The sequence below is a fragment of the Xenia sp. Carnegie-2017 genome, unplaced genomic scaffold (genome assembly GCF_021976095.1).
Source record: "Xenia sp. Carnegie-2017 unplaced genomic scaffold, XeniaSp_v1 HiC_scaffold_20, whole genome shotgun sequence".
Taxonomy (NCBI): domain Eukaryota; kingdom Metazoa; phylum Cnidaria; class Anthozoa; order Malacalcyonacea; family Xeniidae; genus Xenia; species Xenia sp. Carnegie-2017.
In genome coordinates, this window is record NW_025813483.1 from 152,960 (window position 1) to 180,291 (window position 27,332).

Genomic DNA, 27,332 nt, shown 5'->3' on the forward strand with positions numbered 1-27,332 from the left:
GCGGGTAGCTGCTAAGCTCAGATAACATGTATAGGGTTAGTACCTTTAAAAATTTAAAGGATGAATTCCAATCTTTAAGAGATGACTAAAATTTAAAAAATTGGAAACAAATTTCAATCTTAATTATAGTTATTTATTCTTCAACAAATTGAAGCTTTAGAAAGTATTCAGTTTGTTAAGACATTTACAGTTTTAGGAGCGGCGTGGCAATCACTGTAATTCTAAAAAATGATATGTTGTTTTCTTTTAAAGATGACTTCATTCTAGGGAATTTCAATGCTGAAAGCCACAGCGTTAACCAGCGTTAAAAAATAAACGATTAGTACACCAGGTCTAGGTATGTGGAATGTCTTTATAAAAACTATAAAAGAAACATACTTTAAATGAAAGTGCATTGTTTTGTTCTCTTTTAATGGCTTTTATGAAAACAAACCGCAGACGTTGTCACATATTTTACTTAATAGTTACACGACGGTTTCCATGTTCACCAATTGTGTTCCTACTAACGTCATATATGTGATTAATGTCAAAATTAAACATATCATTTTAAAGCAAGCGCTACCGGTTGTATGGTTAAATCATCCCGAGTCCCTCGGTAACCAAACCTACCGTGTGCTTCTTCAAATGGTTTCTAATGATATTGCATTTTCATTTAAACTGTATATGCTCGAAATACAATAGCATATTTGCTAATAAAGTAAACTTCAAATTAAATGTCTTGAAGTATTTTTATCTAATCCATGTCATGCAGCAAGCGCTTGCTCTAATTTTAGGCGTTAGTGACCCCGGGCGCGCAAAAGCACTGAATTACACGGTTAAAAATAGGGACGCTTGGTGACGCTATTTTCGACTTATTTGGATGTGGATTAGATAAACAAAGCACACGTTTCAAGAAATAATCTCCAGTAAAACAATTATCTTGTTCAAAGTAGAAAATTGTCCATTTCGGTGATCGATTTATGTGTAGTTAAACAGAATTATTTGTATATATTCAAAATGGCGAAAAACTTCAAAAATTAAAATACCTTTGAGAATACTAACAAATTGTTAGGCTTTAAAGTTTATATGAAAATTTTTCGTTTTTTTTTGAATCGTTGCAAAAGTAAGTAAAGTTTATTATTTATATGGGTCCCCAGAGTGCGGAACTTCGGCTAAAATCCCTAAAGGCATATTCATTCAAGTTCTTTAAATATAACCAATAATAAAAATTTATTTTGATACCAAGATTTTTATTTTTTCTGTCATCAAAAAGCCATGACATTTATAAATGTTCTAATGATGTCCCTCGGCATCTAATTCTATGTATTACAACGAATTTGATGTTACTAGTATTACCTGTTACTCTTTAAAATTATAAATTCTGAAATTGAGAAAGTCATTACTCTTCTTATACATGACAAACATGATAAATTCTCTATATGGGCTAAAGATGGACAGTTTCCTCATAACTGGTTGCATGAATGTACCTGTGAGCATTATTGAACTTATTTTAATAAAATACATTATTTTTCACATAGTGCTTTGTTAAGATCTGTTCATCACCTTCTACTTTTGCATGGAATTGTTACAAGTTTTTGGTCTTTCAAGGTATATAATGAGTGTCTTTAGTGATAATCATGTACAGGCCAATCATAAAGATATTTTTAAGGCTGAGAATGTAAAGACCTGGCCTATTTTAGATGCGTAGGTGAGCGAAAAGTTCATTTGTACAGTTAGTCTTAGGCATGCTGATAAGCTATGATGAGGGCCTTAGCCACGACGTTAATGGGGAGAGATATATTCAATTGTGCGCGAGTAATTACTTTTGAAAGTGATTTCCTTTTCTAAAGAAATCAGTCAGGCATAGTCAAATATATGAAAAAACACTCCTTCCCCCAATTAACATTTTATCTACGGCCCAGTCAAAACTAAAATTTGATGGTCTAACGTTGCTTCTCTTTAACTAACTCTTCAAAGAAATGATAAATCTAGCGTCCATTGAACGTGACTTTAAAAGACGTGATAAATATGACCTTACTCGAGATATGATCACAACAAACAATAGGTTTAGACGACAGCTTAAACGCCATATATTACATTTTAAGGATCAGTGTATCAAAATTTTCTGGGAGAGCATGCCTCCGTACTCCCAAGATAGTGAACGCCTCCGGCATTTGGTCATTTGTACTAACAAGAAAAAAATCCTGGATGCGCTCTGTTCAAGACGGTTAAAGCGCGATGAATTTGGTGTGTTTGTTATTCCGATGGTGCATTTGCCATCAAAGGCAAAAGAGGATACTCTATCACGCAGAGATAAACGAGTTGTAGGTACTGTTTCTATGTATTCAAATATGTTTTCGTTATTAGAGACATAAACAAAATTAGGCTTGTAGGCTATGTAATAGTATTATTAACTGGACTAATTTTTAAATTAATATTTATATACTTTTGAATCAAAGACATTCAATTTATGCCAACTTTTAACATTTCATATTTACAGGTAATGCAAGATGCTTTGTCTTTCCCAAAAAAGAGTGTCAGCAGCACATCACATTCTTAAAATGAGGAGATCGCTTCTTCGACTGATGCTATTCTGACAGAAGACATGCCATTCACTGAGATATTTGACACCCAGAAAATAGCAGATGATCCACCAAATGAACTATTCACCAGTCCATCATTTGTTCCCAGTGATATGGCATCAGAGAATGACAATTGCACTCATTGTGCTAAGTGGGTGGAAGAAAAGCGAATGCTATTAAATACAGTTGAGAGCTTGCAAAAAATAATTAAAAGATGAAATGTTAAAGGTAAAACACTCCGGAAAAAGAGTAAGAAGTAAGGATCGCAAATTTGAATATGACTTTACATTTATACTTATCTATGAAACATTCGATTACCTTATACTTTTTTAGTAAAATTGCTTGAATCACGATGGAGAGTAGTAAAGACAACAAACAAAAATCACAAAATAGATGTCAACCCTGCACCATATTACGAAACGTAAATGGATAGTAATAATGATGAATCAAATGATGAGGAATATGAAGCAGAAGCTGAAGAACCTTAAGACTTTGGATCAAGAAACAGAAACTAAAACTGATGATCATGAATGGTTGGTTATTATCAGTATTTGCAAATGTTGTATGTTTTTATATATTTCCTTATTTTGTGTAGAGTCAGTTTGGCGGGAAGCAGTCTTCAAGCGGAGCAAAAGTATATTGTGTTCCTTTCTCGCCTATTACTATTGGCTTAAGTTTTGTTTCAAGCGCAAACATGAGAACCCAGAAATCAACTGCAAAGCAAATGGAAGTAACATCTCAATTACATCCCAATGTCCATCCTGTAATGAAGAGACTCAATTGCACAGTCAATTATATGTTCCAGGATCACTAATCTGGGCTGGCAACTTTTTGTTGTCTTTTGTCATTCCATCGAGTGGTGGCTTTCCAGAAAAGATATTTAAGATGCACAATACGAATGGACTTGGTTGTGTTACATTAATACACATATCAAAGGGTAATTACTTTTTAATGATTGCTTCCCAGTCAACTTTCATGTGTTCCATAACGCGAATGTATTATTGTATTCCATGATGACTGCCTCTTTCGAAGGGTAATTACTTTTTAATGATTCAGTCCCAGTCACCTTTTATGTGTTCAATAACGCGAGTGTATTATTGTATTCCATGATGACTGTCTCTTTCGAAGTTAAAAATACTTTTGGTAGCTAGATTGAGCACTATGTTTCCTGTTTTTACAAACTGAATTTCTACGAAATCTCAACATGCTTGTTAATAAAAGTGACTGGAAGCATGCATTCAAAAGCTCTCAGAACAGCAAATGTTATATCATTAACGCTTTTTTCTCAAATTACGATACTTTAAAATCTGTCTTGAAAAGAGCAAATATGATGGTGAATCGTAAATTACTTACGTTAGTATTTTACCATTCACAATTTCACCATGGTATTTGCTCTTTTCAAAATAATTTTTAAATTTGTCACCATGAATATATTTTACCATTAGTGATAATTGCACAACTAAAACACGAGGAAACAGCGGCGGATTCAGGGTACATCAAAAAGCTCCTCAATTTTTTTTTTCAAATTACATTCAGAAAAACACTATTGGTTTTTTATTTCTAAAGAATATAATCTTACCAATGGATATGCGTCTAAGGTTTTTAGAAATGTAAAAATACGCCAAAAAATGTGCTGCAGTAATTGGGACATTGAAAGACATCGGTGAAAACATCATCCTAATTTTAGCCAACGGCAAGTTGAATGCTGTGATTTTAACAATTGATAAAAAACTCTGATGATTAACTTAACTCTGTAGAAGCTGTGTTCTTCAATATACACGACATGTTTTTTGAATGATGAATTCACTTTCTTCGAATAAACATTATTTATTGTTTTTTCTTGTTGAAATAAAATTCCCTATCATATTGTCGGTTAAAAGTTACAATGTAAAATTTTATGTAAACTTGCATGTGGTAATCGAATGAATATGACAATAAGCATCCTACTATAATAAACATCCTAAGACCAATGTGTTTTCAGTCATACCAAAAGAAATGTTATAAACTCTGATTGACAATAAAGCATGCTCTATAATTTTCTATAGTTACAGTTTTTGAGTAATCGCTACAAATTTAACATGTAGACGAATTTAACATCTTATTTTGATGGTAAGTATGAATGAGTGATATCATTTTAAAAGATCCTTTTTAGAGCTAGAAGTTCCTTGCAAGCCAAAATATACAAAGTTCAATTCCTGATCACTTTGCTAAGCCCATGGATGTATTATTGAACAGATTTGTGCTGAACGAAGTCATGTTTAGTTCGCAGAAATAGAATAGCTGATATAAAAACAAATTAATATATATGCGCCTATTAGAAAATAAATATATTGTAGTTTTAAAAAGTGGGATTTCTTCCTTTCTTTAGATTGGCACAAAGAAAACTGGCAAGAACCTGAGGCTGATTAAGTTGGATGTAAGAATTTTCGGATTTTATCTGGGAACACAATTAAGAAAACTCTGAACAAAGTTGTTCAAGTAAAAATTTTGGAGAAAGTCTATTTCTACTCACATCTAAACGCATCTAATCATTCAATTAAAGATTTTCAATAAGTCTATTTCTGCACACATGATTTCTTACATTATCTTCATTATTTAAAATACAATTTCTACGCTGCATGAGGTGATTGGAAGTGTTTCAACGATTTTCAACTGTTTTTGTTAATATTACCATAACATTGTGGTTCATACTGTATGAACTTTATCAAAACATTCCTAATTTTACTTCAGATTTGACGCTTTACAAACATGGTTTCTCTAAAATCATTAAGGAATGGGCGTTGTTGTACAATACATTCGACTGATTATGACGGTTTGCGGGCTTCTTTAAATAGAGTTAAATAAAAGTTTAATAGTTGGAATGTCATTAAACAATACAAAAAAGTAGCATAATGCCCCTTTTAGAGTCAAATAACATTATCCTATTTTTAAAGTCAAATAACCAAATTTTCCATGTAGTCAGGGCCGTTAGTAGAATGCTAATAGGGGAGGGGGGGTGGAGAAGAGGCTGCTCATTTCTTCAGTCAGCGTCACTCATGATTTCCTTTTAAAACCAATAAATATCTAATGCTTTAAATTTTAAAAATTACATTCGTCTCTTATGTACTGACCCTATTTTGTCTATAAATAAGTTTTGTTTTCCTCGAGTCAGTCCCAATGTTTCCAGGAAAGATATCTCTGTCTGGAGAAATTTCAATGCAAGATGTCATGAGGATGATGATAGAATTTTTGTTTACTTCAGAGTGTTTTCTGAATCTTTTTTTCCTATTAAAAGCTGAATTTCATCGCTTTATAAGTTCAAGAAATGTTGGTTTTTAAGTTTTTGTCTCCATAGCTATATTGTTCGTTGATAATAAAACTAGCGGGAAACTAGTTTTTATTTGGTTACCTGGTTGGAAAATTGCTTCCTCATTAAGTCAAAATGTGACTACGAATGAGCCAATCACATTCAACATACACAGCACCAATATAACAAATATAGCTACATACTTACAAAAAGATGAGTTATAAAACACATACCAAGGTTGCTGTTAGTATATAAATAAACCTTGCAAATGAATCGTTGACAACTATCACATTTCAAATGCACTGGTATCAAAAAAATATCATGGTATCTGGACTTGCTGGAACTTATTTGCTTGTATACTTTACTTTTCAATCGACATTTCGATGCGGCTTTTTGTTAATTGTTAATTCATATTTGGAGAACTAAAAATTAAGGCTCTAATTTTCGTTGAATCTATTAAAATAATAATTTGATATATATATATAATATTTAATATTATTATATATAATAGTTATACAAAGTGTATATACAATGTAACCTCCCAAAGTGTATATACAATGTGTCACTTGGGACACAGGATGTACGGTTAATATTTATAAATGTTGATGATTATGATTTAGATGTCGTAGATTTAAGAATCGTGAGAATGCATTAAGTTCATTGAATACAAATACTTCAGATTTCATATAATTTGGAATTAGGTTTCTAAACAATTAGGTGCATAAATTGGTTTTTAAAAGCCAATCTTTTCTGAATGAATTACCATTTATCAGTGTCTGAGTTTGGGGTAAAATTTGCGAAAACAGTCTTAAATACAGTCACGTGACATGCAATTAAAGCAAGGACACAGATGCAGTCATGATTTTGTATCTCTGGACGATTTTACTTATCAGTTGTACGCATTATGTACGCACCTATCTTAGTTTGTTTGGATACATAAGGGTGTCCTCCATAAAAACGGAACCCCTACAAATACTTACGTATGAAATAAAATGAAATCTGCATAAGATAGTTAATTGGCAATAGCTTTTCTTTCCACTTTGTGAGATTTAGTCTTACGCTTATTTATGTGCTTTGCAGTTTTTGGAAAAAATGATGACGTTTTTGTGGCTGTTATTTTTCAGTTTACAGTAACTTCGCCTTTACAAATTAAATTTAGAACTCTCTCTCTCTCTTGTTTTTTTGACTGGCCAGTAACAACGCGATGGTGTTTCTTTAGCATTGCTTGAAAATTACATTTCTTCGTATTTTACTCTCTAATGAAAACCTCTAGATCTTCATTTGCACACTGCAACTCCCTGGAGCTCAATATAAATAAACCTTGCAAATGAATCATTAACAACAATCACATTACAAATGCACTGGTATCAAAAAAATATCATGATATCTGGACTTGCTGGAGCTTATTTGCTTGTATACTTTACTTTTCAATCGACTTTTCGATGCGGCTATTTTGTTCCTCTTCCGGTCGCAGTCTTAATTTCTTCTACTGATTTTCTGACAACTGAAGAAATTTGCCGAAGATCTATGATCTCAGGAAAAATAATTACTTACATTGAAGCAAAAATTAAAATGAAAAATAGTTTTGCTAGTATGAATGGGTTTGATTTCAATCTCCGAGAAGTCGAGACCGTTTGCAAACCTCCGAGATTTGACACGAAAACGAAGTAATATATCGACCGGAATTTCAATGTTTTGTATTTCGGAAGTTGGAACCGTTGTCAGTTGATCTTTATATGGTAGCTGGATAATTGATCCTCAAGTTCTTCAGTTCTAATAAAAGGAAACAACGAACATATATGGACAACTAGTAACTTTGATATTATATCATCAAAACTCCTATCTCACGGTTTCTTCATCTGTTCATTTTAAAGACGGCTGAAAACGTGAAATACAACATGCTCTGGTTTATTAAAATCGACAATATCACGAGCGCTATCAGTTTTGCCGGTTGCAGAGCGCTTCGTGTAGAGATGCGGGTGGTCAATGAACGATAGTCACTGATCTTCACACGACCGGATTGTTCAAGTCATGAAATATGTTGACTGGTTTTAAATTACGATGAATCATACATCATTGGCAAAAATTTGAGAAAAAAAGCAATTTATAAGTCTTTGTTGAGCTAAACGAAAATCGTTCCTAATTTTTATGTTTAGTTACACATTCATACAGATAACGTATACAATAATTGAAAGTTTCTATATGTGAATGAAACGTGAACTAATCCTTCTACAATCGCATTGAGAAGCAGCAAAATTGTCTGTTGCATGGTCCTTATACAATCCTTCATCAATGAACTTCTATAAAGAGCTCTTCTCACAACACTCCATCTGTACAAACAAACTTTTTATAAAGAAGCCTAACTAGAACGTGAATTGAGGGTGGGTGGGTGGGTGTGCATATACATTTATTCCGCTCTGCACTACCATACCTTCCGCTGTGCCTTTCTTTTGAAAGTGGATTAAATTTAAAAAAATCAACAGGGGAAAACTGAATACATGAATATACACCACCCCCCAATTAACGTTCTAATTACGCCTCTGTAGAGTAAACTTTTAGTCTTCTTACAAATCTCTTGTGGTGACTGCTTCCCTCTTCACTTTCAAAATAAGATTCCTCGTTTTAAAGGGAAGACGCTGGTAGTTATTTTCACATATCTTCAGCAACAACATGAACAATTCCCATTACTATATACCAAGTGAGCAAAGGAGCTATCAAACCTTAAATTCCTTGTACTAAACATGTAGGAGGTATTCATTGAAATTCTTTTGCAATTCTATTTGTAATTATGAAAGCGTTTGCTGATAAATAGAATATAATATAAGATGTGCTTAGTTTCCTTTATTACGTGGGCACTAATTACAACTAATGATGCACCAAGAAATTAACCAATCAAATCACAACACGTTAACTCAATTTTTGCCATACTTTAAGATTAACAGATGATTTTACTAAACAGTTGTACGCATTACGTACTAATGAGATTTGTCATTTGAATCAGTTCTTCAGCTTGTTCACTAAGATTAATTTGCAAATTTTGTAACAGTTGAAAAGTATCATTCGAACATCTCCATTAAACCAAGCTTGGGTAGGTCTTTGAAGTTTCTTTTAACAGAGAACTTTATCTTTGATCGAAGTGTAAAATAGTAATGGCACTGTGACTTTTATTTTACTAAAAATGTGAATAACTGTAAATACTGCATAATAGTTTTTATTGCATTGTAAATTTTAGTTTTGAATTATCCAACGATATTTATTTAGTTCCATTTAAGTTATTATTAGTTAAATTCAGGGCAAAAATAATGCCAGACTAACATGACTTCAACAAGATCTTGTAAATTTGCTTTAAAGGCGTTGCAAACCTGTAAAGCAATTGTGAAGCATTGTGAATCTGAATTAAAAGCATAGCATTTGTTATGGCTCACAGACAACTGACATATTTGGATTCAGTAATTTCTTTACTAAGTTGCTTTGGACATTGTATGTCAAATACATCCAATAAAGAACTTCTGAATATATTCTGAATAGAGATGAATCTATTCTGCTATTCCATTAGGCCATGGCCATAAGAAGTTTTCCAACTATTCTGGCTTGGGATATTGATGATTTTGTTGAACACTGGAAAAGTAGCAACTCATATAATTGAAGTATTGCTTTTGATATGGAACAAAGTACAGTGACTGAGTTGCCAAAATGAGAAAACATACCAATGTCAAGTGCCAAAAACGACACCAGTCTTAGTTTTGGGGGGAAGGTAAAACTGTAGATTGTACAATGCCATACAGAGCAGGGAAATTAGAGAAGAAATTTATTTACTGGCACAGGTTGATGCTAAAAAGAAAGACCTTTCATTCTGCCTTTGTATATATTCTAAGCAGAATTAACGTGATTCCAATTTGGTCTGGATGTAACACACAACTAAGTGATTATAGAAGCATATTCCTACGAAGGCAAAACTTGGTAATCTACATGTAATTAATGCTTTCCAAGCAGAAGTTTTACCATGAGTGAAATATTTAATAGAGTTAGGAAATTATCAAAACTGAACTGAAAACATACGTTGTCAAAAACCAAGGTTGGCATCTAGAAAATGGATGAATAATTTGTCTAATGAGCATCGATCAGTGGCGTAGCTAGACAAAAATAACTGGTCTTGCTATATCGAGAACAAACATGAGGTTCCATTACAGTTGGTGGCAACATAAGTTATCTGTGCCGCCGGTTATGTACGCTTTAATGTGCGACTTTGATATTTCATGCTTTTGGCAATCGCCCAGTAAATGATGCATGTTGACATAATCGATTTGAGTTAATGTAGTGGACTTTGGACAAAACAGTAAATAAAGGCAACAAAATAGCCACTTTTTCTCCTTAAAATTGGATACAATGGATAAACCATCAACGTTCTAAACTTTTTACAAAAAAACTCTAGGCATCTACATGGTTTTACATGCTGAGCATCTGATCACTTAAAATTGGCAAAGATAAGTCGTTTGTTGGTCGTTCATAGTTCGTTGTTCCTCGTCTGTCTTTAAAAGGATGTCTAGCAAGGGATTCCCGAATACCGTTAGTGTTACTTTGTCCATAGCTACGTATTAACGACTGCTAACATGTATTTCTTACAATTCTAGTAATAGCACAACAAATTAAAAATCATAAGTTGCCATATTCTTTGCCTATATAAATTGATTTTTATGCGTTAATTCAAAAACATAGTTGCCTGACAAGAGGGCGTTTCATGTTTTTGTAGCTATATTATCACTAATAAAACAGTTTATTCATAAGATTTAATCGTCGTTATTTTCGTAGAAATTATTAAGATGCAAACTTGAACACCTAATATTAAATGATGTTGAACACCTAACATTAAACGTCTTTTTGTAGAGTTTTGTCTTGCTGTGTTGTATAATTAAGTTTTAAATAAAACGTATGAAAATAGAAGTACTTGAGAATAGGAAAAATGTTTATGATATTCTAAAGCAAGCATAATATGATATTGTCTATGGCCAAATTTAAGTTTTTATATCATTTTATAAATTAGCTTACATTACACATCGAAAATACCAAGATTAACATGATGACCAGTGGCGTGGTGGCATAGTTTTTACTGCGGTGGCCAACACAAATTTTGCGCCCCTTTCACCTTTTCTTATAGCTATTTTCAAGTATTTTAGTTATTTTTATTTTATAAAACACAAACATGAATCTTTATAAAAAAGAAAGTAACTTAAAAACTAAGTATCATCAAGCAAATATATGTCTGTTACGTTGTTTGTTTTTTATAGAAAAATATATTTATATTAATGCCTTTGCAAGCATTGGGGAGGTTTCTATCTTTGTCGATAGGAGGTTTCTATCTTTGTCGATAGGGATGATTCTATCTTTGTCGATAGAAACGAGAGTTTTCCTTTCAACTTCCATTAAAAGCAATGATTCCAGGCGTTCCTGTACCATCGTAGATCGAATCCTCGTTTTTACTCTCTTCAGCGAAGAAAAACAACGTTCAGCAGTTGCTGAGCTAATGGGTATGGCCACTGCATTTGAATAAACTTTGCATAATGTTGGGTATGCGTCTACTAAATGGTACTTTGGAAAACAAAGCAGCTTCAAGGCATCTAAGAATGACGGAGTTTTAGCCACAACGCGTGCAGATATTGTCACATTTGCTTCAATTATTTATGATGACTTATAGAATCAATAGTAATTGGAGATCAATGAATAAATGTTTAAGAAAACATTTATTGATTGATCTCCAATTACTATTGATTCTATAAGTCATCATAAATAATTGAAGCAAATGTGAAGAATGCACAATAACGTCTTCCTGGAAAATGGAAAAATTGCAGGACCATGTAAGGACTCGATTACATTAGTTGCTTGACAAGAGGGCGTTTCATGTTTTTGTAGCTATATTATTACTAATAAAACTGCTTATTCATAAGATTTAATCGTCTTTATTTTTGTAGAAACTATTAAGATGCAATGATGTTGTAAATTTCAGATGTACGTGTTTTTGTAGAGTTTTGTGTTAAGTTTCTTGTTTCTTCCATGCAGATGAATCTATACTTTTTTGGACTATTCTCGTCATACTTTAAAAAAATTCTATAAAACTTTCGCTTCACCTATAAGTTGTTGATGCTTATTAAGAACAGTTAATGTGCTCTTTTCACAATTTTAATCAAACTGCTAGTAGATGATTGCAAATGGTTTGATTACTGGTGAGTTTAATCTTGCTGTGTTGTATAATTACATTTTAAATAAAAATATATGAATATAGAGGTACTTGAGAATTGGAAAATTGTTTTATGAAGTTCTAAAGCAAGCATAATATGTTTGTGTCTATGGCCAAATTTAAGTTTTATATATCTTTTTATAAATTCCTTTACATAACACGTCGAAAATACCAAGATTGACATGATAACAATTACAAAATCATACGATGTATCTTTGATTTACATTACAATGTAATCTCATGATTATTTAAATTCCTTGTGAACCTATTTCTATAAACCATTTTCTATAAACTATTCTATAAACCAACGTATCTACGATAAAATGCACTTCAATTTTCTACGCAATGTAAAATGTAAAAACAAAACAAAGAAATCTATCTTCTTCAAGGAAAACGGTAAGTTATTGATGACGTGTTTGTATTAAAATGAATTTACTTGCATACGTAGATATCGGTCAAACGACTAAATTCTTATACATGACAATGATGACATTGCTGTTTGGCATGGCGAATTTATTTCGAAATTTGAAATGTTAATGTAAATTCCGTCTTTGATAACGATGCAGCTTTGTTAAATTGTCTTTAAATCAAAAATCTTGAGTTTTAGACTCAATTTGTCATCGGAAATTTCATCGGCAATATGCAGCATCTTATATTGATATTTGTTTATAACAATTTTACCTTGCGCATAAATTTTTGTGTAAAGAATTATTCATTTTGGCAGAAGAAATTACAAAGTGCCATTTCCCCTTTTAATAGAATTTTATTCTTACGTTAATTCAAATACGTAACTTAACATTTTAATATCGCTTTGGTCAAAAGAAAAATTTCGTTGTTGAAGTCCGAATACTTTTGACAAATACTAAGTTTTGTGCTGTGTTTGTTGTTCCTTGTAGTTATTAATTCACCTTATCTGGGTATTCTCTTCCTACTTTATAAAAGTTTTCCTTTACATATATATTGTTGAAATTTAATTACTAAACATCAAACAGTTTTAGTGTTGTTGTAAACATTTTTATTTAACTGTCAGTTCATGATTACGATTACTTTGATTACTGATGCATTAAATCTTACTTGGGAAATTGAGTTTACAATTGAGACACGTGAGTATAAAAATAGCTAGTGAAGCTCTAAAGCAAGCATAGAAAGAGAATACACTTCAAGAATATAAAGTTACTTTGTTGTATCTTTTTATCAAATTTATTACAAAACAGATTAAAAATACCACAAATAACTATAAAAAAGTCACGAGATGTATCTTTAATTTACATAAGAATTTATTCTTGGTAAAAATTTTTTGAATTCCTTTCACAAAATATTTTGCGACGTTTCAGACTTGTAAGTTGCACATCCAAATTTGCTAAATTTTAAAAACAACGCAAAAGTTCTCTACCTTCGTTAAGGAAAACGGCAAGTTATTATTTATGTGTTTGTATTGAAGTGGAAATATTTTATGTGGTTTAATAAATATAGGGCTGAGGCAAAATTTTCACAGTTATATGACATTGATGTCTGACGTGGTAAATGTATTTTATAATGGAAACATGTTCATGTAAACAGTTTCATTGACTACAATCATCTCCGTTAATTAAATTCCTTTCATTAAAAACTTAAAATTACGAGCAGAAAATTTCACAAGCCAGCTCAATTTATTCTTGTCCATTCATAGCTGCATCTTCCAGTGAATATTGTAGACGCCAATTTTATATGTGATGAAAAGATTTATTCATTTCAATTTAAAAATCATACATTTCCATATTTTTTGCATATATAACTTGATTTTCATGCGTTGATTCAAAATTATAATTTAACAGTTATTTTTGCAAATATTGGGCATCTACGTGGTTTTACATGATGAGCATCTGATCACTTAAAATTGGCAAATATACGTCGTTGTTCGTTCGTCGTTCATCGTTCGTCGTTCCTCGTCTGTCTTTAAAACGAAGTCTATCAAAGGATTCTTGAAAACCGTGAGTGTTAGTTTGTCCATAGCTACGTATTAAACACTGCTAATATGTATTTCATACAATTCTAGCAATAGCCACAACAAATTAAGAATCATAAATTGCCATATTCTTTGCATATATAAATTGATTTTTATGCGTTGATTTAAAACTATAAGTTAACAGTTAAACATCATTTTAAAAGAAAACATTTATTTATTGATGTCCAATTAATTTTCATTTTATAAATCATCATGAATAATTAAAACAAATGTAAAGAATACACAATAAAGTCTTCCTGAAAAATGGGAAAATTGCAGGAACATGCAAGGACTCGATTACATTAGTTGCCTGAAAAGAGGGCGTTTTATGTTTTTGTACCTATATTATTACTTATAAAACTGCTTATTCATAAGATTTAATCGTCGTTATTTTCATAGAAATTATTAAGATGCAAACTTGCACATCTAATATTAAATGATGTTGTAAATTTCAGATGTACGTGTTTTTGTAGAGTTTTGTGTTAAGTTTGTTGTTTCTTACATACAGATGAATCTATACTTTGTTTGGACTATTCTCGTCATACTTTATAAAAATTCTATAGAACTTTCGCTTAACCCATAAGTTGTTGATACTTATTAAGAACAGTCAATGTGTTCTTTTCCCAAATTTAATCTAACAGATAGTAGATGATTGCAAATGCTTTGATTACTGGTAAGTTTAATCTTGCTGTGTTGTATAATTAAGTTTTAAATAAAAGTATATGAATATTGAAGTACTTGAGGATAAGAAAAATGTTTATGAATTTTTTAAGCAAGATTTATAAACAGATTCATAAACATTTTATAAATGTTTATGAATCTGTTTATAAATTCGCTTACATTACACATCGAAAATACCAAGATTAACATGATAACAACAACAAAATCATATGGTGTATCTTTGATTTACATAACAATGTAATCTCATGATTATTTAAATTCCTTGTAAACCAAAATATTTCTATAAACCAACGTATCGATGATAAAATGAACATTAATTTTCTACGCAATGTAAAATTTAAAAACAAATCGAAGATATCCATCTTCTTCCATGAAAACGGTAAATTTTCCATTAGTTCGGCGGACTAGTATCCCGAAGGTGCGAGTTCAAATCTCGTCCAAGTCACATGTTTTTCATGTGCATATTAAAAACCGTGTTAGGATTAATATATTATATGTATGTAATCTCGTGATTATTCGAATTCCTTGTAAATCAAAATATTTCTATAAACCAACGTATCTACGATAAAGTGCACATTAATTTTCTGCGCAATGGTAAAATGTAAAAGCAAAACGGAAATATCTATCTTCTTCAAGGAAAACGGTAAAATAGTGATGAAGTGTTTGTAGTAAAATGAATTTACTTGCATACGTAGATATCGGTCCAACGACTAAATTCTTAAATATGACATTGCTGTTTGGAAATTTGAAATGTTGATGTTAACTCTGTCTTTTTAAACAATGCAGCTTTGTTATATTGTCTAATAATAATTTATAATAATATATAAATATATTAATAATATTGTAATAATAATAATAATAATAATAATAATAATAATAATAATACCAATAATAATAAATAAGTTCTTTGGTATAATAAGATACTCGAATACATAATACTCGTTTGCAAGCAAGTGAATAAAACTGCAATACAACCTTATAACTACGACGTTATTAGAAAACATTAAAGATTGTATATCAGTGTTCATGAATTTGTGACATTGTGACAAATTTCACAAATGGATACAAATCAACGTTTGATTTACTTAATAAGATTACTAAAGGAAAAAGCCTTTATAGAGCTATGCAAAATACAGATCCCTCGTTGTTCTAAATTTTTTTATTTAAAATGATCTGTTCCATCCGATACAGTCAGTCTTAGTATATTTTATAGATTATTTTCCTCCAGTCATTTTTATGGTCCAATTTCAATGTACTTCAGTTGATCAAATCAGTGGACTTTAAATTAAGTAAAAAAAAGTTTAGTGCTATTTATCTTGGTGCTTCCGAGAGTAAAAATGGTATTTTGGTATTAGAAATAGATAAACTTACCTTCCATTGTAAGTTTTTTTTTCACTCAAGTAATTATTTTAAAATTGCTCTACCATTTTTACAGTAAATAAACGTACATAGAAAAAAATACAAATGACTTGTTATATAAAACTTGTATAGCAATCGGAAATCTAAATTAATTTTCGTGCAAACACAAATACTTAGTCAAGTACTTCCTTATACCTATTGTCATCAATAAACAAAGTTTGCATCATCAATGGATGTTGTTTAAAAATTTACTTTTATTTCATTTTTTTAAACATATCTTAGTTTAAAAGAGACTTGATTATTTTCGAAAATGTCTAGCTAGCTTAAATCAAACGAAAATTGCCAATTCTTACTACACGCATCCGAATGAAATAAAGGATCTTTTTTTCCCATAGAGTCTTAATATATCCGCAAGACAAAATACAGACGACATACTGCTTTATTTTTATAACGAAAATTTTTTGATGTTGTGTTGCCCTAATGGGAAACAATACGTTTGTGTCAAGTCATGTGACTATGATTGAACCAATCACATTTATCATACGAAGCACAAATATCGCAATGTTTGTAATAGAACTTTATTTATTTTAGTTTTTAACATTTTCAAGTTTTCAGGAAACTAGTAATTTATACGTAAGTTAATCACAATTTCGTATACCAATTTTAGTTTTAATTTCAAGAAATGGCTTTCCATTTAAATATTACTGAGGAGGCAAACGGAGCTCGTTTGAGCAAACTTTTAATAAATAAAGGAACGCAAGCATTGAAAGATACATTGCAATATTTATTAAAACCATCAAATTTATCTGCTACACTTAATGATCCTTCTAAAAAGAGTAAATTGAAATCATTAAAAGTCAAAGTGATTGGCAAAGATGAATGGGATCTTCTTTACCCGTCAACTGGTTCACCAGACATTAAAAACTTTGATATTTCATTGTTGACTGTCTTATTGCGAAATATATGCGGTCTATTAGCACCAGCTAGTGGATGGAATAGTCTTCCTCCCGCTTCGGATACCTCAGTCTCATCCAATATTGCAAGAATAAAGTATTATCGAAACAAAGTGTATGGTCACATAACCACAACTAGTTTAGATGACAGTAAATTTGAGGACTTGTGGCAGGAAACGTCAAAAGCATTGGTTGGTTTGGGTATTCAACAAACTGAAATAGATGAATTGAAGGAAGCTCCTCTCAGTGCTGACGAGGCGAATTACATTGAAATGTTGAAAGACTGGCATAAGAAAGATATGACATTGATCGAGTCGGCTGAGGAAATCAAGGAAGATGTCAAAGTGATAAAAAATGATGTAGCTGACATAAAAGAAGAAGTGATGGAAACAAAAGCTGAAGTAGCGGAAGTAAGAGAGATTTTACAGGACAAAACAAGTTCAGATCTCGAGAAGCTTGCAAAGTTTAATTTTAATGGTCGCATCAAAGAACTAAACAAGATGTACTTCCAAGGCACAAGACAGTGGTTATTTGAAAAACTTCACAACTGGCTTAATGACAAAAGTGAAGATGCTTCAAATGTCATGGTATTGATCGCCGGTCCTGGTGTTGGGAAAAGTGTGTTTGCTGCTGAGGTGTGTCGACGATATTCTAAAAAGGAGAAACTGGCTGCTTGTCATTTCTGCAGATATAATCAATCAGATTATTCTAATCCTCTAATGTTAATCGAATCATTCGCCAATACCATGTGTGATGGAATATCTAACTTTGAAACCCAATTGAAGAAAGGTTTAAACAGAAACCATTCCAAAAAATCGATTGCCGATGCATTTCGTGTTTTACTCAATGATCCATTGCATTCATTGCAAGATCATGAACAAATGCTTTTGGTCATTGACGCATTAGATGAAAGTCAAGTTAACGGCAAAAGTGAATTACTAGAGTTGATAGCGAAAGAATTTTGCCGACTACCTAAATGGATTAAAATTTTTATCACTAGTCGTCCAGAACTTCCTGTTCAAAATGAATTGAAAGAAATGAATCCTGTCGAAATAAAAACTCAACCTCGTGATAAAAACAACGAAGAAGACCTTCACAAGTATTTGAAATATCAGTTAAACTATTGTCGCTCTGGGAACACTGAGTATTCTGTTTCTGACGACGTTTTAATTTTGTTGGTTAGAAAATGTGAAGGGTCTTTTCTTTATGCTTATCACGCGCATCAAGAGCTAAAATCGGTAGATGTTGAACTGACCGTGGAAATTATTGAACAATTAGTTCCTCTTGGCTTAAGTGGTTTCTACAAGAATGAATTTCTTAGAGTAAAAACATTATTAAAAGAGATAAGTTCATCGACACACAATATTGTTTTCGCAGATGAAAATTTTAAGAAGTTTCTTGAAGTGTTGGTGGCCTGTCGAGATTTTCTGCCCCAGTCGTTTGTTTTTAAGTGTTTAGGCTTACCTGATGATATGAAGTTTGAAGATAGCAATAAAGTAATTGAAATGATATCTCAAATTTTGCCAGCTTACGATGATCGTGTAACCGTGTATCACAAGTCTCTTATCGATTGGTTGAAATCAGATGGTTATAAAAAGCATGAATTTACAGTTGATTCTCAGTCCATAGTAAACGGACATCAGTTATTGTGGCGTGCTTGTGAGAAAGAATTTCATCACATTAAGTCGATAAACATTTTTGAAGATAAAATGAAAACTGCTATGACTGAATATGCTTTGAAGCATGGGATATATCATATGATAGATTGTGGCAAAAATGTCGACTTTAGTTGGGCAGCAGATGTTAAAATTGTTTTCGCGATATTAATGATGGATCGGTCGGGAAAAAAGGTATCATTTTATAAACTGATTTATACGTCAAATATGGTGTTAATGTCTCACCAGTGGCGGGTAATTATAAAAGAAAGACGAGGTTTCTTGAGTAAAGATTTACTTCAGGAATTATCACGCCTTGAAACTATGAGTGTTATGTACGCTTCAATGTTTCCACCTGTGTCATGTTATTTACAATTTATTGGAAATAGAATAGATGTTAGTGACGAGAAAAGATTTTTGGCAAAGAATTTATTGAAACAAGGAAAACTTGTTTGGTTTGAAGATTTCTTCTCGGCTAATACTTCTAGCAGATTTGATATTCTCAGTCTTGATTTTTGGAGACATCTTTGGAAACCTCCTGAGAGGCATCTGATTTTTTTTAAAAGTTGTTGTTGTTTTTCACCGGATGGATCGTTGTTGGCAGCCTTCGTTTGTTCTGATCCCGTCAAAATTGTTCTTTGGCACGTTGAGCGCTGTACCATTGTGCAAGATATATCCACGAAAATGAAAAATGCTTTAGGATGTTGGTGGGCGAATGGTTTACTGTGGATGTGGGATGGTTCTGATTATCTTTGGAAAATATCAATGTCATCTAACTGTTTTGCCGATACAGAGGTTAAATATGTATACATTGGATTCAAAGTAAAAACAATTTTAACATTTGGTGACGTCTTAGTTTGCATTGACCAAGAAAATGTCGTTCGAGTTGTTAGAATTACCAACGGTGAAATACAATATAACAAGTGTCTTCCTATCGATAGTTTTGATTGTAAAGTAGCTGTATCACCTGATAATTCCACAATTTTAAGTGTCAACAAAACAAAGTTTACAATATGGAAATGGAGAAATACAGAGGACGAACTTTACCTTGAAGCATGGCACACTGCAGAAGTACCAGAAATACCGGTAAAGACTTACCTTAAAGTATCTGTAGAAGATTTCCTCTACAATTGCAATTTTACAAATGATAGTAAACAAGCGGTCCTTTTTCTAAGTCCTAAAGCGACCTATCATGCTTTTTGTCTTATTGATGTGCATTCGACTGGGAATGTGAGCGCTGTTTTGTCATTTAAGGGAGATTGTTTAAACGACGTCTTTTTTGTTTATAAATCTTACTACATTGGAATAAATACATTTTGCTGTTTGACTGCTCTAGATTTAAAGACTGGTAAACAATGCGCGGAGATTAAAATACACGAGGATCGTAATGTCCCTCCAGTGATATATATTCATTCCGAAACAGGAACTGTCGCTGTAATATCAGATAGAGAATTCAATGAACGAAAAATTCACTTTTTTAAAGTTAATGTTCCTGAATGAATTAATCATCGATCAATATAACTTACAAAAAACATGTTGATATTTCCTGATAAATACGCATCACTCAAACCATGAAGTTTCTTATGTAAATAATAGACAATTATTGATGGTGTCTACAAAGAAGTAAAAAATATCGCATATGAATTTTATTTATATCGTTTCATTGACCAGTAGAAAAATTTTCGTCTGCTGATGATTTGGTCAAGTAAAACACAGAAAGACAAAAACGAAGTACTGTGACCAAACATACTTGTTCCAGTTGATCATTCGAGCTCGAAACTTCCAGTATAAAAAATTTTTGGTAATCACACAATCCCAATTGCCAAATAGCAATTGGAATGTTGTGAGTTAACAAATGATGAAAGATAGGTACGAAATGCGTACATGTCGGTAACTTGTCAAATATATTATTATATGATCAATTAATTGTTTAACCTTGTTTGCATTTTTCCAACGCTTAGGCTTAGATTCCATGTCAGGTGACTGTGCTCAAGCCTCGCAACGAGGAAAGTAACGTCATTTAGATTTCTCACGAATTTTTAAAGTTTTTTCACCGAAAAAGCATTTTTGCTATAATTGTGTTTCAAAAAAGTTTTCTGACATATTTAAGATATCGTTCATAGAACGTCATTCCCATAAACACAACACGCTTATGACATGTATTGGATTACATTTGAAAGTAAACGCTTTGCGTTGTGGATTGTAAATGATCACAAGTCCTTTGTATTTCTTATTCATAGTTTGACACGTATCATATTTCACTTGATGGAAAATAACAAAAACTGTAAATCCATAGAAATAATATTCGTGTTTTGTACAATATTCGAAAGCAAAATAAATTCATTTGCTCTAAGTGTTTGACTTCATTAACTGCGTACTGTAAGTCTGTATGAGTAAAGCGAACTATGTAGAAGCAATGTAAGTAGCTAATGCCAAATTGGACTATATATATATACCAGAAACTACATCTTACTAGGTACAAGTTGCTTATACCGGTCGCTGGAACGAAATATAATTGTTATTTGTGGTCGCCTGTGAGCAGGCCTTTGAATAATATCTTGACTTTTATTTATTATGCTTTTATGAAGTTTTGAGAAGAAAAATTGTTCGTTTTCACATCCCATTAATTGATCTCATGTTTAGTTCCCTTGAATAGATGACAACTGCAATATCGTACAACCTATACAAGTCAATTTTTTGGGCCGTGATGTTTTTAGATACTATTTCTCGAAATAACAATATTTTCCTTTCAGTGTTTGATTAAGTTCACCAACAGAGTACTGTAAGTCAGTATGAGTAAAGCGAAAAATGTATAAGTAATGTAAATAATGCTATATAATACATCCTTTTAAGTACAATTTGCTAGTACTGGTCGCTGGAACGAGATATAATTGATATTTGTGATCGCTTGCTAGCCTGCATCTTAATAGTATCTTAATTTTTTATTTATTAGTTTTTATGAAGTTTTGTTAAGAGTAAATTGTTCGTTTGTACATCCCATAAATCGGAGCTCATGTTTAGTTCCACCTGAATAGATGACAAGGAATATCGTACAACTATACAAGTCAATTTTTCGGCCGTAATGTTTTTAGTTAATATTTCTCAAAATAACGACACTTTCTTAGGATTATGAAACCGACGATTCTGTGTTTACTGCAAATAACTTCTGCTTGATCTTTAACGCGGCCAGACGCTTCACAGTTCACGCATACGAAATGTGTTATAAAATTCATATTATATTTATATGCGCATGGATTCGTTGTTATAGTTTTTATTTCGAATGAATAAAACTCACGATACTTTTCCGAGAAAGCAATAAACGCACAAAACGGTATTGTTCGCCATCGTTCGTATATCCGACTATCCCCGAGGATTACGACGGACAGACAGACAGACAGACGGACACTTTTTCAGTGTAGCACATTCGTTAAGCGCACATGCGCAGCGGCTACCCACAAAAACTGTCATCACGTACATAAGCCCGTTGTAAAACTGCTGTTAAGGCTAATTTAGTATACACGACAAATTTTTATGTAAAAAAGTCATGTTTCATTATCTCGTTAATAGACACAAGTTTCTTTGAACAAGGGAATTCATTTTCTTTAAATGAATTTTATTTTCTGTTTTCACTTATATAGAATGAAATTCAAAATTACAAAGTCGGGCAATACGTCGTGTAATTTAAATGTTAACTTGTGTCAATCGTAATGTAACAATAAAACCCTACTGATGATCAATTAAGACCATTGTGCTTTCAGTTATACCAGTAGAAATGATAAAAACTGTTATTGACAATGAAACCTGCTTCGACAGCTATTTGACTAATTTGTATGTAATCAATATTTTCATTACGCATTTACGTTATTTTGGTGGTGACTTGTGAATATGCGATAAAATTTTACAAGACTATACAAGGAATTCGATTGCAAAGAATATACAGGATGTATGAAAACGCTAGGTAGAAATTTTTAATTTCAATGCCCAAGCACTGCTAAGCTAATGGGTGCATTATTGTGCAGATTTTTGCGAAAAAAGGTTATGTTCAAATACCAGGAAAGAAAAAGCGGCAAAAATTTGAACTTGGTCAGTGCTAAAAAAGGGGGGGGGGGGTGTGCGCTTGGGAGAGGAGCCCCTTTCTACTTTTAAAATGGGTAATTTTAAAAGGGCACTATTGACAAAAACGTCAAGAGATCCCCCCCATCTGATAAATGTAGTTCTACAGCACTGAACCCCGTGGCATAAGGGAGGCAAAGGAGCAGTCGCTTCCAATTGTTATACAGAAAAGATATTTTCAAAGTCACGAATTTAATTTAAATACTAGAGGAAGGGATTGAAATTTAGTAGATGATTTTGTTGAATAAGATATTTTAAAATAGAAAATTAGCACTGCTTATTATATATATTTTAATAGAATCTATAGTTGCACTGCCTTGTTTCAAAGATTATTGATCGTGCTCCCAGAAGAAAAATTGGTTTTGTCCTTCTCGTCTACACTTTTAGTAAAGAGAACATTTCACAAAATTCAAATACATATACTGTCATCATGCTAACTTATTTACTAGTCTGAACTCTTTTCATTTATATTAGACTTTATAAGAAAGCATTGTGGTTATAGTAATATTAATGGCGTGCATAATATGAAAATTATAAGAAATTACGTGTTCTAGAAGAATAAGGTGCAAGAGGTGAAATTTACATGGTATTGGAGTTAATAAGAAATTGAGCATGTTCACCTTGAGAAAAATATTTGCCAAAAGTAAGAAAAATGGTTGCAACTATTATTAAAAGGCTATTTCAACTAGAAAATAATCACAAAAAAGTGTAAAAGCTAAAAATAACCAGTAAATGTTTGGTAAGACCTTTCTCTAAAATAATTTTAAATGCATGGTTGTCCTTGTTGCAACATTTTTTAGTTTCTTTGACCAAAAATGTTTTACTTTTCACTTGTGGCGATACGTGTGTCCGGTTCTTGGAGCTTGACAGAAAGACATTTATGATTAACTAATGAAAAGATTCAAAGATAGTGAAATGAGAGTACTAACCAATGCTTGTAGTTTACAATAGATATTAGATCAACATCTTCAAAAAGTGTCAGCAGTAATTAAATTTTAGATTGGGATCAAACTAATATAATTTGGTGTGGACCTTTAAAATATGATTGGTTATAATTAGGACAAGTGCGAAATCAAAGTTTATATAATAACCAGATAAATTTGAGCAATTTCATTGGTCGAGAGCTATGATGTATAAGAGGACATACGCAAGGAATTGACGTCACAGAAAATTTCATGTTTATAAAAACAAGCAAATGGCGGATATATTTGAAAATTTATCGTAATACCTCCCTGAATGGGAAAATAAAGATATTCACAAGAACCTAGTTGAGGCAGTTAACGTATTTGAGCAGAAAAAGAGAAAAAACTCGGTTTTCAAACATTAATTTGAACTTCGTCTTTCATAACAAAATTTCAACAAAATTGATCAGCAATTGCTTGTTTATTTTGTTAGCCGATCACATTTTATCACGTGATTAAGCTAGCCAATAGCAATTCTTCAATTCTATAGATCACGTAAGCGTGATATTTGCAAAATCAATACTTTTCAATGTTCCAGGTGATAGGGGACAAAGAAAACAAACTGTTTGACCGTTTAATTTGGAATTTTTTTTGATTTTATTACATAAACTCGCCCTGGTGGTTCGTGGCCACTTTTTTAGTTTTTATCACAATTGACGTCATATCCCTGTATCTATAACTCTATAGACAACGGTCAAATGTTATCTATTTGTTAATTCTCTTATTAAATATATAAGGGATGTCTTGAATAAGTTCTGATCCAATAAAACGCTCAAAGTCAGTAACAATTACGTTAGCTAAAACAGGATCTAGAGACAGGTCATGAAGACGTCATTTTTAATACTACACTGAGTACGTTAAAAAAATAGCTCAAGCATTTTAATGTACTAGAAATATTCCTACAGTTAAAGGAAATTTTCTTTAGATTGCAATTAAACAATAAAAAGTAGAGATATCAAGTTTATGAATATTTCATGACAGTAATGACACATACAATTTTTTTTAATGAAATTGCTATTTAGTAACAAGAAAACGAAATTTGAATTTGCAAATTGAAAAAATCAAAAATTGTTTTACTAATTTAATCATCATGAGCTAGGTTTGGTAAAAATTTCTTTCAAAAACGTCTAAAACGGCGGAATTTCCTTATTTCAAGATAGCAATTTATACTTGAGTACGTTATCAGTTCACCCAACCCCCTAAAAACAAGATTCCTGGCCAGGCCTGCCTGCAGGAAAAATAGTTCTGAAATTCATTTAGAAGATTGTTTGTGAGCGTGAAACTCATACAACTGAGCTAGCAGATTTGGACTTGCCTGTGGAAAGCAAAGGAAACACAAAAGAGCTTGAAGCAGCACAAGAAGGAATTCAGAGCATGAATGACGCAGAGGAGAGGATTGACGGAAGTAAGAATGAGAATGAGACTGTAGAGTGTGAACAATAAAATGATAATTCACAATTTGAAAACTTTTTAAGGTACCCTCAGTGAGTTAGAAAAGCACCAGACTGCCTGAGTGACTATGTTGATAGCATTCAAAGTGAGAGTGAGCTACCTTTAGCATTTGCTGATCACATATATTCCCCAATCATGTGATGAGGCTATGAACTCTGCTGATTCTAAGCACTGGAGAGCAGCAATGTTAGATGAAATGAATTCTCTTAAGGATAATAATACATTTAGTTTAACCACCTTACCAGAGGGTAGAAAAGCAGGGGGGGGGAATGGTTGTACACTATCAAGGATATCCCAGGCAAAGATAAGACGTACAAGGCTAGATTTGTGGCAAAAGGGTATAGTCAAGTTAAGGGTGTAGATTATTATGATATCTTTGCTCCCACAGCTAACATGACTACAGCTCAAGTGTTAATGCATGTTGCCGCACAATATGATTTGATTTTACAACAAATGGATGTAAAGACTAATGTTATGAACTTTTTGTCTAGCCGAAAAGCAACTAGAACAACTGCACATGACCTTAACACAGCCATTTCCGCATTGTTACAATTGCATGGTGTTTCACTTAAAAAGCGTGTTGCCCTAACTTATGACGGATTTTACAATGGTTTGCACGCAATTGTGAAAGAGCAAATTGGAAACCACATCATTTGTGCTCAATACTATGCTCCTAGTACAGATGTCATTACTCTTTTTTCTCATTATTATGTGGCCCATAAATGGCACGAATTGTTTCAATTGTTTCAAAAGAATGAAAACCTCAAAATTTTTTGTATTAAACATATAATATCAATGTCTGAGGACCCTAAATGCTGACTTTAGGAAAGCGATGGAAATGGTAAGTAGCTCAACTTATAGAATTCAGATCATACGTGCTATAAAAAATGATCAAAGTTTTCGATTCTTTTTGTGTTAGATTTCGAAAGTTAGTCGGCATGACCTCGTTTTTGACGATTAATGGACGGAGAACAAGCGACAGATTAGCAGGCAGATCTACAAAAGGAACAATGGAGGCGAGATGAAACACATTTTATAAACTACTAGATTCCATTCAATCTTCAATGAATTCAATCTTGAAAAAGTACAAGACATTGCACAATATTCAAGCTTTAATGAAAACCTTCTGTGATGCGTATAATGTAGATTTGTACGGATACGTTACCGAGAAACAGTTGAAGAATTTAACTGTTCTTTGCTAACAACTCAAAGTAACCATGATGATAGGGAAATCTTGAAACTAGTAATTATGGTGATAGTGACAATGTAAATTTTTCAGATACTGAGAATCGTGAGTATTCAAACGATAAGTCAATTACCAAGACTGTCATTCTTAGATGCTTTTAAGCTGCTTTATTTTTCAGAGTACTGTCTAGTCGACGCATACCAATGGTATACAGAAACGTTTGTAATTGTTGAATTTATTGGAAATTGATAGAGACTCTCCTTTCAATAGGCCAGGATAAAATTATAACTTTACTCTGGAAACCTCACGCACGCTTGCAAAACCATTGTTATAAATAGCCTATTGTTTCAAAAACAAGTAAAGTAACGGACATATAATTACTTCATGATAGTGGTTTTTTTACTTGAGTTTTCTTTTATGCCGAAGATTCGTGTTTGTGCTTGATGAAAATAAAAATGAAAATACTTTAAGATAGATATAAGGAAATATGAAAGGGTTGCAAAATTTAGTATGGCCACTGCAGTCTAAAGCAACATCAACATTGCAAAATCAAATTTTTCCTTGTTAAAGTCCGTAGAAAGATGTTTAAGTTCAATTCGTTTGACTAGGCGTGTCTAGCAAAAAGAATAATTTTATATTTAATAATATACCTTGAGATATTTCTCGTCTGTGATTGGTGGATTGCAGTGCAGTTTATTTGCAATTGCACTGTGAATATGTGCAATTGTATGTAAAAAGCTGTAATTGCGCTGTAAAAAACTGTAATTGCGCTGTAAAAAGCTGTAAGCCCTCTGTAAATACTGTAACCTGATAATCCTGATTGGCCGAAAAGCAGTGAAAGCCAAACGAGCTTCTTTTCAAGTCTAAAAGCAACATAACGGTAGTTGTAAATAAATAAAGATTTCCAC

At 32.2% G+C, this 27,332-nt stretch overlaps 1 protein-coding gene and 2 long non-coding RNA genes across 3 annotated transcripts; all 3 read left to right on the forward strand.

Annotated features, from left to right (window-relative positions):
• The first annotated feature begins 2,230 nt into the window (after window positions 1-2,230).
• LOC124442522 lies at window positions 2,231-2,765 on the forward strand. The gene is made up of 2 exons (XR_006947274.1): window positions 2,231-2,307; window positions 2,480-2,765. It is a non-coding gene; the product is annotated as an uncharacterized LOC124442522 (long non-coding RNA).
• A 651-nt stretch (window positions 2,766-3,416) lies between these two features.
• On the forward strand, window positions 3,417-5,119 carry LOC124442521. The gene is made up of 2 exons (XR_006947273.1): window positions 3,417-3,498; window positions 4,930-5,119. It is a non-coding gene; the product is annotated as an uncharacterized LOC124442521 (long non-coding RNA).
• Window positions 5,120-16,778: 11,659 nt separating this feature from the next.
• LOC124443124 lies at window positions 16,779-20,211 on the forward strand. Its single transcript, XM_046993653.1, has one exon. The coding sequence runs from the start codon at window positions 16,786-16,788 to the stop codon at window positions 20,209-20,211; it is 3,426 nt and encodes a 1,141-aa protein (XP_046849609.1). The 5' UTR covers window positions 16,779-16,785.
• Window positions 20,212-27,332: the final 7,121 nt, after the last annotated feature.